At 30.6% G+C, this 16,108-nt stretch overlaps 1 protein-coding gene and 1 long non-coding RNA gene across 3 annotated transcripts in view; one reads left to right on the plus strand and one right to left on the minus strand.

Moving 5' to 3' along the window:
* LOC118647696 overlaps positions 1-16,108 on the minus strand; it is a 79,246-nt gene that overhangs the window by 14,618 nt on the left and 48,520 nt on the right. The window contains exons 6-7 of one of the 2 annotated variants that reach the window (XR_004964855.1): positions 15,323-15,453; positions 7,792-8,009 (exon numbers count right to left, since the gene is read on the minus strand). This is a non-coding gene — a long non-coding RNA (uncharacterized LOC118647696). Of the gene's footprint in view, positions 1-7,791; positions 8,010-15,322; positions 15,454-16,108 lie in introns of those variants that run through there. The other variant, XR_004964856.1, reaches the window with a different exon arrangement.
* On the plus strand, positions 1,063-11,062 carry LOC105833840 (cell wall protein DAN4). The gene is made up of 5 exons (XM_012675870.3): positions 1,063-3,978; positions 4,525-5,162; positions 5,275-5,464; positions 5,653-5,835; positions 5,930-11,062. Exons 1-5 carry the CDS (start codon positions 3,897-3,899, stop codon positions 6,079-6,081), a joined length of 1,245 nt encoding a protein of 414 aa, XP_012531324.1. The 5' UTR covers positions 1,063-3,896; the 3' UTR covers positions 6,082-11,062.

Raw genomic sequence — 16,108 nt, forward strand, 5'->3', positions numbered from 1 at the left:
TTATTTATTTTATTTTATTTATTTATTTTATTTTATTTTATTTTTATTTTATTGTAGTTTATTTTATTTTATTTTATTTATTTTATTTATTTATTTTATTTTATTTTATTTTATTTTATTTTATTTTATTGTATTTATTTTATTTTATTTTATATATAAGTAATTTTTATTTATTTCTAAAATTATTCTAAAATTATTTATAAAATAATTAAAAACTTGCCACTGCTAGTTTTGAACCCGGGACCTTAGGATTACAAAACTTGTACTCTATCTACTGAGCCCAATTGACTTATTGATATTGGGTACGTGTTATTGTCTATATATACTTATTAGTACATTAAAATTAAAATTAGACTTTCGAGAAAAATTGCAAGAGGCACTTTATTGCAGATTCTTATTCGGAAAAATCATACAAACATATTAAACAAAAATTCAACTCGGAAAAAGTTGTATAAACAATAATTAGTAATTAAAAATTAAATAATTAAATAACCAAATCGCTTTGTGTCAAAAGTTATGAATGTTTTGGGCTAAAATTTTCAAGACTTCTAGAGAATAGTATCCGCTACTATTTAAGTCCTATTACAAGAATTTGCCATTAGTTATTAATTATTTATTAACAATTTAAAAAAAGGTAAATTTTAGCAGTTTTTAATTTTTTTCTCCTTAAAAAATAAACCAATTGGAACGTTCGACGGCTCATTTAATAGATATTTTTAATACCTATAAGCTTACATTTTTTGTTTTTTTGCTAACAGTAATAAATTTTTTTTATTGCCAAAAAACGAAAATTTTCACTTTCTTTCATTGTTTACACAATAATTCCCAACTTTTTCCGAGTTGAATTTTTGTTTAATATGTTTGTATGATTAAGAATCTGCAATAAAAGTGCCTCTTACAATTTTTTCTCGAAACAGTGGTTTCTGAGTCTAATTTCCCTGTACTATATATGTTATAAACTGACGCAATTATATTATTTATAAAAGCAGTTAAATTTTGCAAAATATATTAAAAATAAATAGCATTAATTTCTTTATCTATTAATTTCATTGTTAAATTTATCTTTTTCCATAACCTTAATAATTTGATGGAAATTGCAATCTATTTAGCACTAATACTTTGAAGCGTTCAAATGGTTAATTAGATGGTTAATTATATTTAATTGGGCTTATATATGTAAAATAAATTGGGCCAAAATTACAGGATATATTATTGCCCAATTTATTATATTTAATAAATAAATAAAAACAACAATTTTAAAATATATCAATTATTTATTATATTTTATGCATTATGTATTATACATATAATCGTATCGTTTAATCAATCGAAATAGATATCAGTATTTGTAATACAGAAATGGTATTTTTTAAAAATCTTACAAAAATATATATTACGAATCTGATATCGATTATTTGCAATTAATATTCTATTTCAAACTTTTGTTTTTCTTTACGATCTATTTAAAAGCCAAACATAGAAGACAACAAACTCAATAAAATAATAGATTTTATAAATAATGTATTAGCTAATTACTTCAGTCTATCAGATATGAAAAACGGTATGTTACTTTGAAATATTTAAGTCTAATACAATTAATATATTAAAATAATTAAAATATAAAAATTGAGAAAAAAAGCTATAACTAGGCAAACCTAAATATAACTGTTTTGGAGCAAACATATAATTCAAACTAAGTCCTATACGAGCTGTAACCGGGCAAACCTAACTGTGAGTCTTGGGGAAAAAGTTGTAAATTTAAATCAGGCCCAATTCAGGCAAGCCCAAGTTCAAATATCCTAAATAGGTCCTGAATAGGCTCTGAATAGGTTTCAGTCCGAAAAGCCTTTATTTTGGATGCCTAAGTAACGCCCGTATGGGGCCAATATTAAATAGGGCATGCCTAGATGAATTTCCACACGGGTAATATCTTCTTTCAACTTACATAATGTGTCAATGTACTATAAATTCATCATTTGCTTAGGAAAATCTATGGTAATATATAGAATATGTAAAACCAAATCCACCATAGTTTCGCTTACGCACGCAGGAAATTAACGAATGAAAGAGCCATGCAAAACCGCAAATCAAACAGCTGAAAGTATAATAGCGTTGCATTAGAGAAGAGAATCAGTGATCGGTGCGGGCTTAATGCACAATTAAGTATGCTATAACTAAACTCATATCAATTATGAATCTCTTTGGTTTTTTGTGTCAAATAAGCAGAATTGTAAAAGCTTTTTTTATGATCTTATTCAATATTGTACACTGCGCTAATTTATAGTTATTTTTTAATAAAAAATTGAAACATACTTGAAATATGTATTAATATGTACAAAACTCTATTCTTAAAAAACCTTACACTTTTTAAATAAAAAATTTACAAACATAGTATAAAAATTTGACTTCTAGATTAGAATTCTCCTTTAACGGACCAAAAAGCCATGCAAAACCGCGAATTAGACAGCTGAAAGAATAATAGCGTTGCATTAGAGAGCGGAATTAATGATCGGTGTGGGCTTAATGTGCGATTAATGATCACCGGGTGTTGAACGCGATTTTTCGTCACGACAATACTCGCTGTCTTTTTCCACCATCATATGTTGTATATGTCGAAATAATAGTTGAAACCTCAATCACTCGCGAGTCACGAAATTGGTAAAGGGGTGGCTTCGAAGGGTAAAAGGAGACAGAGTTTGATTTACCGGTCTTGATTGCAGCGGCACGAGTCGTCAACAAAGAAAATAATAATATAGCGGAAATGGAAAATAATGTCCGGTGGCGCAAGTGATATATAACGGAAAGAGGTACATTCGTGCGTAATCCGTTAACGATCACAGCGTCTAACCATCTGTTGTAAGTATGTACTCTATTGCAATATACTCATAAATTATGTAAAAAAATCGCTTTATTTTCTCTCATATTTTGTTTATTGTATTTCATATTTTTTGTATTTTTATTAAAAAAAAAAAATAAAAATTTGTTCCTAAGATTTACAAAATCTTAGGAACTCCTTTTTTATCTCCTTTCAACCACTGTGCAATAACTTTTACACTTTCGTTTCAAATGAATGATGTATAGACATTGTCGGATACAAATATAATATATTTGCTTTAAGCCCGAAGCTATAAGCCCGTAGAAATTAAATGGCTGGAATCAAGCGTTCTTGATAATTTATCAAATATAAATAAATCGCAATTATTTAATTAAAGCATTGATTCTTGGTCACTGTACTTGTAAATTAAAAAATATATATATAAAATAAATATTATAAAAATTTCTAAAAAATATGCTAGCAAGTGTGTGTGTGTGTGTGTTTGTGTGAATAGTACATTGTGTGATAAGCGCGGAAGGTAGTATGAATGCAGAGAGTGGACGCACGAGCTGAAGGTAAGTGCGTTTACCCATACGAATGGGAAAAAATCAAACCGTATGTGTTTTTTATTATTGAAAAATTTTAAAGAGAGAAAAGTGGAAATTTTTATAAATTTTTGTTTGAGGCTAATTACGACACCTAAAATACGGCGTATTGATTAGGAGGAAAAAATAGGATTGAAGATACTTTTATCACACCATCTGGCCAAAACGGATTGATTGATAAGATTTGACAGATAAATCAATACTATTAATGATAGGGATATATTCATTGTCTATATTAACCCTTGCTGCACGGATCGACCGAGCGTATTCCTTCTGATTGCGAGAAACAAGATGGACTGAAATTCTCTTATATATATGTTGTACAGTGTGTTGTGTACAGTTACTTTTTTCTTTTACATTTTAGATATTAAATGCAGTTATTGCAATTAATCTATATTAATTATATGGTAGATACGGTAAAATAGTAGTGCGTATGTGTTAATTGAAAATCTTAAATCGAAAATCGGAAATAAAATATGAAGCGATCATCTACGTATTTGGCATTATTAATCGGGATAGTGATTTTCTTAGTTGGAATTGAAATATTATTGATCTACAGTTAGGTAACTCCATCTTATCCTTTAAAAAACGATTGTTTTGATAGATAATCTTATAATAATTTATTTTAAAGAATCGATTTTCTTCGATAAAATATACGAGAAATATAAGTTAAAATCTCTTAATTTTTCTCTCACAAATAAAAAAACACACACACACACACACAAAGATAAAAACATTCAATGCATCTTAAAACACACAGATATTTATTGAGAAAGTGTTTAAAAAATTGTAGCGTCCGGCTTGTAAAACATCGTTTGGAGTCGGAAGGGTTTTGGATCATGAAAAATTTTATTACATCTTTTTATTAAACCTTTAATAAATTAAACAAAAATATCAAATAAAGTCTGTTCTGTTTGTCATACACAACGTTGTAGTCTTCAAGAACAATAATTTTATATCAAAGTAATGGATTCAACTAATTATTAAAATTTATTCTATATTTTGTATTTCTATTTTTGGATATGGAATTATCATATGGAATTATTTCTGTATTTTAGTTAGACATTTAATTTTAACAAATCGATAAACTATTTGTTCTAACAGTTGCGTGCACAACCGAGGCAAATCAAAATAATACATTTAAGTATCAAGTACTAAATAAGACGGGGACCAGAGCTCCTACAAATCCAACGACGAGTGTAACAACTACAGCATCGAAAACTCCTACGGAAAAAACAACAGAATCGAGCTCAACGACAACCTTGTCTATAAAATCGTCTGTCACAAACGTTCCGTCAGTTGTGACAAATGCAACGATTGCACCTGAAACAATAACACAAGAATCGATAACACCGATACCTTCTACATCAAAGACTTCTTCGTTAAGTACTGAAACAAACGAAACCACTACAATGTCTTCAACGACGTCGATCGCTACAACGCCTTCGATTACTTCAACGACACTCGCGACTAACTCAATTACGACGGCTGCATCTGAAACAACTGTAACCAAGAAATCGTCAACTTCGTCAATTACTACGACACCACCTCCGACGTTGTCTTCTTCAACTCTTTCATCGACGCGTCAAACAAAATGTACAACAATAAGTTCGGACTCTACTGATACGTACCCTTCGAGAATTACAATTCCTAAATTTAATTATCATCTTAAAGATAATAAGACAGGAGTGACGTGCGTTCTAGCTAACATGACGATTGGCATATATTTACCACAGTTGAAGGTAGATTTTCAAGTAAATAAATAATTTATCAAAAAGATCGTGCAATATATATACATATATTTAATCATGATTTTACCGCGTACAATGAAATGCAATTACGTTTTTATTTAAGTTTGCAGTTCCGACAAATGCAACACTAACGGGTAGTTGCAATAAAAAACCAGTCGATTTGACTTTGAGTTGGAAAGATACAGACAAAAATCCAATAAACAGCAATAAGGAGAATAAAATTACTTTTAATTACGATCACAGTAATGACACATTCTTCCTTAATTCCATTTTTGTCGAAGTATTTATAAATGGTAATAAATTCTCGTCATCAAATTGCTCTTAAAAATTCTGCATGAATATAAATATAAACGTGTAATTCTTGTTTGGTGTATAATATTATTTCTCATTCTTTTTATTTAGAAATATTAAAAAAAATATCTTTTTTTTTCTTATTAACCTATTTAAATATGTTATAAAAATATTTTCTCAATACATACAGGGAAATCAAGGAGAGGAGACACAATGGACAGGCGTCTGAGATTATTCTCTGCTGCTTTAAAAAATGGAATATTTATATGTAAAACAAACACTACAATAAATGTCGAGAAAGGGATCAACGTTGTTATTTCCGATATTTATTTAATTGTGCTTGACGAATGTTTCAATAATTGCACAAGAATAGGTATGGTATATGTTTTACGCAATTTTGATTGAATTATTGCATGCTTTTACTTTCAAATAGACATTTTAAATATGACAAAACAATATTGTTTCAGCAACCACTTGCAATATCGAGACAGGCATTAAGATTATGGCGATCGCTGGTATAATAATTGTTGGTCTCGTTCTCTTTATAATACTCTTTGTCTTGTATCTAATGTGGCACGTGAAAAAAGAATCAGTTTCAAAAGATACCAAAAGCTTGTAAGACATTATTTTTATATAATATAACGAGATAATAGTTTCAAGGAGATGATACAAATCGTTTTTAAATATGTCGATGGCATTGTAAAATGGAAATACATTGAATTATATGTCGCGTGAATCTTTTATACGTGAGTTGGTTATTTGAGAAGTACTTCAAATAGTAGATCTTTATCCAGACATCCATGAAACATATAATGTTTTTATAACATTCTATGGACATTTTACGGATAGCGTATGCTATTTAGTAAAAAAGTAAAAAAGATTTACGTTTGGAGAACTGAAAAGAACTTTTTAGTTTCTATAACTATATTACAAATAGTTAAAATAATAAAAAAAGCCTTATTATCATACATTAAGTGAATGAAACATATCACTTTTGAAATATATTACATACTTTTGAAACATTACTAAAATTCAATGTTATAAATTTTTTTGCTGTAATATGTATTTTTGAAAAATAAAATTAAATATTTCTTAGAGTATATAATCTATTATTTTATAAAGTTTTTAGAAGAATTCGTCATTACATTTACAGAATTCCCTAATTAAAAAAACTATTTTATATGAAAGTGTTCATTTTCTTCAGAAGCATAAATCAATTTTTTTTTTAATTTGCTAAGGTATATAACTTCTTAATTTTAATAAAAGTTGACTTATAAGATTTTTGAAATGACCGATTCATAGAGACTATAATACATAAATTATAATACAAGTATAATAACAAATAGAGACTATTAAAGAGAATCATTTGCTACTTTTATTAAAAAATAAACTTTTTTATTAAAGTTCTATTGATGCTGTCATTATTTATACACTACGTCTTTATCCTCGTTTTCTTTCCATTCTATTTCGTATGTTTCCTGATAATAATCGCCTGGTATTATAGATTGAACTGACGATTCATTGATTCATGAGAGACGTGCTAATAAAGATTGCGTATGGTGCTGGGAAACACAGCGTTCTTTAATTAGCTAGGCTAAACAAATAGTTTGGGGTTTTGATCGCCCCTGTATCCGTCACGGTTACGCCCACCCCAATTACCTTGTTACTTGATAAACTGTAACATTTATGACGCCATCTGCGCAATCGTGTGAACGTTGATCAGCCGCAGGGTATATTTTGTAGGGTATGCATTCCTCGTGATCCCGTTGATTTCGATTCAAGTGATTCTGGAAGCGAAATCGGGATGCGATATTGGGATGCGATATCGTCTACGTAAAACGTTGCGTGTTACGAATTTATATAGCAAACGTTCAACGTATTCTTGTAATGGCAAAAATTATTGTCACCAACGATGTACTCGACGACCAGAAGGAGATCGTATTTCATACTAATTCCAGTAAAAAAAATATCAAACGCTACAGACACACCCTTCATTTAGCACCTGGATATCATATCGCTCGCACCAGATGCCACAGAGAAATTTATCCGTATTAATTGGTTGGTTGGAATGTCCACTATTATGTGAAACATAGGGGAGGCATCATTTCTATTATCGTGAGAACTGTGGAAACTATTAGCAGCAATTTGTTCCAAATCGGCCCGATATACATATATAACTTAAATAATTACTTGTATAATATATTACTTGTATAAAAATAATGTATTATTATGTTATTATATGTAACATATTAAAGTAATAGCGTTTATAGTGAACAAAAAAGAGAGAAATCAATCATTATTTATGTGATAAAATACAGAATATTTTTCCTTCAAAATTTTATTTTTGCAGCTGATACTTTCTGATATCAATTACTTTGTTCTTTTCATCATATTCCAAATTTGTTGGGAGAGATACCTGAATATCTTAGAAGATGCGTCAGCTGTTCGGGTACCTTCCTTTTAAAATTTAAAGATCTTGTAAAGCCTATTATTCCTCGCTTCTCGTTTGAATTGAACCTCTTCGATGACGTCGCCGCGGAGAATAAGCTGTAAAAAGTGTCACTTGTTTCGCAGAGATTTATAGAAAAATGGAATATTCGGAGACTTTTTAACGAAATAATAAGAATAGCCTTTGTAATGTAATGATTACACATTGTATGAAATATTTTGTTGTCTTCCAGATCGCTATGTTATATAAAAATGCTTATTGCGTTCATGGAATACAATAACATTCATGGTAATCTAAAAAGAAAATTCCTGGTAAAATTTTTTATATAAAAACATATATAGAAATTTACAAAATATATTTACACATGTTTTCGTTCTTTTTTATGATTTCCGTTTGAATATACAGGAAAAATAATAAGAAGAAACAGCAGAATACATTTTACAAATAATTAATGATTTAATGATTATTACATATACCATTAATCCTAAATCAATGTGAGAATAATGCGGGTATATGATAAACGTTGTTTGCCCCCGATCTCCAAATCGATCTTATTTCCTATATGTAATCTGACTAGGCATTCTAAAATCAATAAATCTCAAGGGTCTAAAGGACCAGGCACGCGTGCCAGAAGGACCAGCCACGCGCTTCTCTTCTTTCTGAAAAATAATCTATGTTCGACCGACAGAGCGACCAGTCTTCCAAAACTCCAACGATTTTTATTAATATAAAAAGCGTGCGCTCATCACTTTCAAAATTGGTCTGAAGTAAAAAAAATCTTGAAATTGCTGTGTAAAATTACCACGTGCCTGTCCTTTTTTATCTATAATGTATAATAAGTAAGGAAGAAGAAAGAAGCTCATTAAATTTGTTTCAATTCTCGTGATGCATCACAATAAAACAAATTTTTAATGATCTCTCGTTACACAAAAACTTTCCTATATATTCAGTATTTTTATTTATTTTACTTCTCCCATTCATATAACCCACTATCATTAGGTGGCTAGTTGAACCTTTAATTTGTAAAAAAAAATTCAGCATACGACAAGTATTAAGAGTTTGAACCACTGGTTCATTATGGATACATAGGCTAACAGCTTACGTAGTGAACTATGATTCTATGTAGTGAACTATGACTAAATTCTCTGGATTCAACATTTTTCATTATGCATGCTAATGCACCTTCACATTCTTTGATTAAAAAAATGATGTATTATTATATTTGAGAATAGAGATCTCGATTCTATTTTTTCGTTTTGCAAAACAATTAATTGCACTTTCCAGTTAAACTATTATAAGGCATAATTTTTTTTAAATTTATAAAAATTTGTTAAACTGAAATAACATTTCTCTTTGTGTAGTGCTAAAATATTATGTCCGACAAATGGAAGAGACGTTGCGACACATATAAATTTTAAACATAGTCTAATGTGTTCTCACAAACGTTTCCCTTTTTTTAATTTCTTCCGTTGCGCGAGAACAGACACCTGTCACGGTTCAGTCGTTGTCACGCAGAGCGTGTAGTTTTTATGCAATTGTCTCGGACAAGTCAATCTGCCCATCCCACGAGCAAAGATAAAAGAAGAAGAAATAGGAACGAAGAACAGATACACCAACCGGAGGTTCCGGAGTTGCTAAGGCTCCCCCCCCCCTCTCTCTCTCTCTCTCTCTCTCTCTCTCTCTCTCTCTCTCTCTTCCTCAAAAAGTTGCGGAGGCCACAAGACGTCTTGGAAGTATGAGGGCGCAGATGGGATTGTGTTTAATGAAGTTTGGCCCGAGTTGCACCTGCCACTTTCGAAGCATCTCGGACCAACGGCCGTTACATCGCCTCGAGCACTCGTCAAGAAATTGGCGGGAACCGCGTTCCCAGGAGTCTGTGAGACTGCTATCTGTGACAACGGCTATTTTGAGTTTCCCTTTTTTCCGTTCGAGGCCTATCGTTAAAGTGCACCCGCGTTGTAATTGCTACAAGCGAACAGAACGTGGTAACGACGTTGTCTTCTCAAGTTTACAATCAAAAAACTTTGTGAGACTGAAGACGAGCGTCTTTTATAGGCTGCGTTTTACAACAAGTACAAAGAACTTTAATTATTAATCTCTTGGAAAGTTATCTTTTTGAAGTCTAACAGAGTATTAATGTCTACTTAATTTTGTTCATTTCCATATTACAAAAAAATATGTAATAAGAATTTCTTTAAAATATTTTTAAATAAAATTCCGTTTCACTGTTCAACTTGACCAACATTTGGTTTCTGAATATACATATTTTAAACTATATCAAACAGCTTTATAATTAATGAATCGGTAAAAGCTGTAAAACTGTCTAGAAGATCGTATTACCCACACGACAAGATGGTTCCTCGTTGCATCAACCACCAGTTTTTTTCTCACTCGAACGGACATGTCCTTCCTGTTCCTGCATCGACTATAGAAATACGAGAACTTAGTTACGTCAAAATGATGAGAAGAACAGCGATCTTTCGTGACAACTAATTAATTATACTCGACATCTGGTGCGCATTGAAACGTTAAGTCCTCGTTAAATGAATCTTTTGGTTTTTCAAAATTATCTTTTCTTTAAAAAATAAATAATTAAAGTAATTAAAGAAGGTTAATAACTAATCATGAGTAATAATAATGTATATTGTTCAGAATATAATAATAATCTTTAAAGTATAAACGCAAATACACATACATACACCTCATTATCGCTTGTTATTAATCATTAACTTTTCATGACTATTTTTATTTTTGGAAAGCAAACTAATCATCGTTTTTATTATATTTCAATCGTATAAAATAATTGAAACGTATAGCACATAAAAATACAAGAATACAAATCGTGAATTACTATTCTGTTATTATGTTTTAGTACTTATTTGCGAACAAAAGTTCTCTTCGAATCTCTTCGTTTATCTTATGACACAAAAATTTTAATTTTTAAAAATGATAGTAATGATAGAACGTGAAAAATGCATTTTGCTTCTATTTGCAATTTAATTACTTTCAACATCTGACTATCCTGCCTACACTTCCTGATAGATTTTTTTCATTTATAAATTTAAACTCGTCATCAATCTGTCTTTCAGATTGACTAGTCAAAACTTCATGAAAATAAATTAGAATCTCGTCAAACTTTTTGCAACCCAAATTAAAAACTAAATTAAAAGTATCATATTGTTAATATGTTACTGAAATAATAATGACAATAATAGATTTTTTCCTTTTGGTTTGACTATACAGAAAAACAATTTTGTTGGTAAATGATATCTAGAAATTTAGATATCATTAGATTGAATAGTAACTAGTTAAAAAGTTAACAGTTAAATAATAAAATTAAAACATTAATAACTAGATATATAAAAGAATTCTCTCTTAAATTTTATTTTTAAAATTATGGTAATTGTGTGTATGTGTGTGTATAGATTAAAAAATAATTTTGTTAGACCACTAAAATAATTATGTATGATATTAATTATTAGAATATCAAAATTTTTTTGTATTATTATCATCGTGCTACATAATTATTTTAATAGTCCAACAAAATAATTTTCAAATCTGCATATATTGTGTAACATAAATTTATATATATATACACATACATATAGCTAAAGTTTTAGAGAAAGATAGGAAATATAGAATTTTCTTACAAATACACAGAAATAAGAACGAGTACTAAAGTAAAATCGTTCTTTCTGTGTATACATTTGTAAAAAAATCGTATATTTTCTATCTTTCGGAAATTATCGTTAAAAAATGTATTGGAACCACGCAGAAGCAACGTAGAACATTGGGATCTTTAAATATTCACGCGATCCAAGCTCTCTCATTGAACGAAACAGCTGTTCCACCCCCTCCAATGGGGGCAACTCGTCTTTTGCCGGCATTCAGACTATATATCTAAACGAACTATCGCGCGGAGGTGGAGGCTTCGAAAGGTCGACGGTAAATGTACAATATGTAGGTACGAGCAGCTGGATCGGCGGAGATTCGTAAAGCTCACTGTCACACGCCTTCCTCCCGCATTGTTCGAAATCTCAGTGTACGACGTTTTTGCTTTCTTTCTATGTGCTCCACCACAAACGGATCTAACTTCCCGAAGCTCGCCACGATATCTTCTCAAGTTAAATAAATCTCGTAAAAACCGCACAATTATCATGGCATACATGTCTATTAAGAAGCAGAGAATATGATAGTGAACACTTGTAGCGGAACCTTACGTTTTATTGCCAGCATCTTTTGAATTCATTATTTATGACAGAAAAAATTAAATTAACAATTATTTTCTCGTACAGTAAAACATAAATTTTTTTTTAAAGAGTTTGATAATCTTAAATTTAAGCAAAAGATCATATTTTTATAGTACATATAGTATTTAAAATGGTAATTCTTGATACGCAGTTATTGTCATTGAATAAAAAAAGAATTTTTATGAAACCATAAAATTTCTTCATGAGTAAGTTATGTCTCAAGATTCTCAAATTTTTTAAAAAAAATTTTATATTCGTGATTATATATAAAATAATAATTGTTTAAGTAAATAATTGTTTAATAAAATAAAATATATAGTTATTTAGTTTGAATTTAATACTAATTTTTATGTGCATTTTACTGTATTATAACAAGATTATATTCTAATAAAAATTCTACTTTCTTATGCCACAGAATTATCAGGAATCGGTCTTTCTACCTTTCAATTATTTATAATATGTTAATTTGTAAAATCATTGATCAAAACTCTGATTAACATTCTAGACGAATTAAGAAACTGAGACATTAATTTCGCCCACTTTTATTGAATGTAAAAAAAAAACGTTTGCATTATTTGTTCAAGAAAAACGTCAGTTATTATCGATCCGACGTCTGTAAAAATCTTACGAATTACAGCTCATGGTGCGCGGGAGATCCAAATTGACTCAAATTACGATGGCGGCCTTGAGCGTCGTCGTTCTCTCAAAGAACGGTGTCACTGCATTCCCCCCCACCCCCTGGAAAACGACTGACTTCCAACCGGCAATTTTTCCTCGTCTTTTTCTACATCATGCTAGAAGCTGCTCGATGCTACGCGGCTCGTATCGACGAAGAGAGAAATAAACGAGCGTGAGCTGCACGCACAAAGTGCACAGCAACATCCTGCGTTAAATGTTTCCTCCGCTCCGGTGAATGCATGATTTTTGCGTCGCGTGGGTAAACTGGTTCAATTACTCGCGATTATTTTAGTCTTATACAGTCGACGCAGCGGCGCAGATGTAACAAAAGAGAGAGAGAGAGAAAAAAAACATGTTTTTATAAGATATAAATCTGAACGATGAATGGCGAATTAATTAGACCTGTTGAGACGAAATAAAGCGACTTGGCTTTAATAATTTCTTCACGTAGGGACAACGTCACGTTAGCTTTTATAGACCATTTATTAAATAGAATGTGATTTAAGAGAAACTGATAACAAATGAGAGATAAACGAACCGGAGTGAAATTTGATGAAATAAATCTTCTTGAGTGAGTCATTCGCAAAAATTAATTAAATACATCGCTGTCTAGCCAGAAATGTTATTAATTAAGATGTTAATATATTTAATTACATAAATCTTTCCTTTTCAAAGCTTTAGTTCTGCATTTGAAAGTAGCGATCTTTTACCCGCGAAGGTCGTAGCCTCGAAGGTGTGCATTCAGTCGCGACGTTCCACTCTTTACGGCGTGGCTGGAATTTCAAAATTTTCAGAGCATCTGCAACGGCAGCTGTTTGCGTACATCCCATTCGCCACTTATTCCCAGTACGATATACCACCGTGATGATATACAGACGTCATCTCATTTCTATCAAGAATATCAAACTATGCGGTCGCATTTTCTCAAATGAGACTTTAACTAGTTAAAGATAAATTTGTTTTAACTAGTTAAAGAAATTTAAAAGGGCTTTTCAGATTTATTTTTTTTTGCAATAAAAAATTTTGGTCGTAAATAATTTTAATCTTAAATCCGATGCCAAAAAAGTAACAAATAATTTTCTTATGAAATTTGCACATAAGTATTACGAAATACAATTTTCAAGTAACTTTCAAGTCAATAAGAAAAATATACTCAAGTTTTACACAATACTCAAACGTAATAATAGAACGACCTATGAAATTTTCATTTTTTAAATAATGCTTTGATATGATACATACATTCTTAAAAAGACAATTTAAAGCAATATTATTTTGTTTTTATTAATGTAAAAAAGATCAAGAGATAATTGACTCCGACGCGCACACGGAGCATCTTGCGGCGAGCAGATGACGAAACCGACTGACCGAACATATCAAATTTCTTCGCAAAAGTAGTCACGCGATTACTTCCGTTTATTTTCGCCGTTTGATATGGACACGCGCGCGGAAAAAGTTTCCTAAGGCAGACACTTTCGGATACCTGCAAGTGCAGATAGTTGCTTAACAGGAACCTCATTATCCAGCTCCTGTCCCTCGTTTTGTCGCTTTCTAAATAAAACATTTCCTTCCTAAACGACTCTATAATGTGTAGAGGGTAGCAAAATTCTACGTATAAATATCTTATTAGTATTTTATTAAGAGAATAAAAGATTAGCAAAAATCGTTGTTGAACCGTTGATTTTCTTATTGTTAGATAATATAACAATCAGAAAGAAACAAAGGTTTTGCTTTAAAAAATGTAAGTTTTTAAAGTAATTTAGATGACAAAAATCCTAACACATAAATGTCAAAACTATAATATTATTCAAATTATGAGCGATTAAAGTTTTATCAATTATTTAATTATTTATAATTTGAAAAGTATTATAGCCTCGACATTTTTGTAATACGATTTTCGTTTTTAAATTACTTCAGAATACATCATTAAGAGGAAATGCGATAGTGATAAAACATCCTCTGCATAACGAGAAGCAATTGACTTGTTCTTTTTAGCTGCACTGATGCATTGGTACAACAAATTAAAGTGAGACAAATATATTTTTTCTCATTCTAACTTGTTGCACCAGTGCAGCAGTGCAGCGAAAAAAACAGACCAAATGTTTATAAGTATTATATACATTGTTGCTTAGTGAGGGACTTTTCAGATAGCAATGCATGTTGTCTGACGTACAAGAGTTAATACGCGGCTGGCAACAATCACGGTCAACAGCTGACAGACCATCGACCGATACGCAGCGCGCTCCCGTTAATTTCGATGCTGAACGAAAGCCGCGCGAGACGCATCGGTGATTCCGCAGAATTTTCGGGGCCTCCTAAGTAAGGACATGGAGAGAATTTGCAGAGAGAGAGAGAGAGAGAGAGAGAGAGAGAGAGAGAGAGAGAGAGAGAGACCGGCACGGAGACGTTCGTCCTTTTATACTTGGCACATATGTTGCCAGGTGCTCGCGCCGATGGCCAAAGGGTAAAGTTTCGAATTTTCTTACCTTATTTCTCGCAGCTTTCTTTCACTTCTTTTGCTCGATGTTTCTTACTATTTCTCTTCCTTCTGACGACGTCAGCTGTGTCCATCATCTTTTCATCCAACACTTTCCTCTGTAGCAAAGTAACGTCGTGCCTGCAAATAAAGCCAACACGTATGGTATCATGATAAAAATACAAATACCAAAAAAAGCTGCTATTCATATATATGTATATATATTCTAAAATTGCATATATTTTACATATTCTAAAAAACAAAACTTATATATATCTGAAAATAGGATAAATGGTTCACTTACTATTGACGGCTGACGGTTTTCAATAGTGGAAATTCGATCTATAACTAGTTTTTTTAAATATATAAGTTATATTATTATATAATTGTATTTAATTTTATTTAAATTCTTCAGGTTTAGTTATTATTATAAATTATATATTAAAAATAAAATTTTAATCTTCTAATAAAAAAAACCATTTAAGATCGGATTTCCAGTATTTGGAACACTGTCAGTATTTGGGTAATTGATGCTAAATCTTACGAACGCTATTATGAAATTAATATTAGTTTTTATAATATAACTAATAAAATAAGGTATAATATAAGTAATATAATAGGTTTTCTTCATTTTTACTTTCATTAACTTCTTGGATAAAAAGAAGAATATTTGAAATAAGAAATTAAAATAAGAATATTTAAAATAAAATAAGAAATCGAGGATCTAACGATAACACGCAACTGTCCAGAATTTTCAAAAATCATAAACACGTCATCTATTAGGTCGATCATAAAA

Source organism: Monomorium pharaonis, chromosome 10 (genome assembly GCF_013373865.1).
Source record: "Monomorium pharaonis isolate MP-MQ-018 chromosome 10, ASM1337386v2, whole genome shotgun sequence".
In the NCBI taxonomy this organism is placed as follows: Eukaryota; Metazoa; Arthropoda; class Insecta; order Hymenoptera; family Formicidae; genus Monomorium; species Monomorium pharaonis.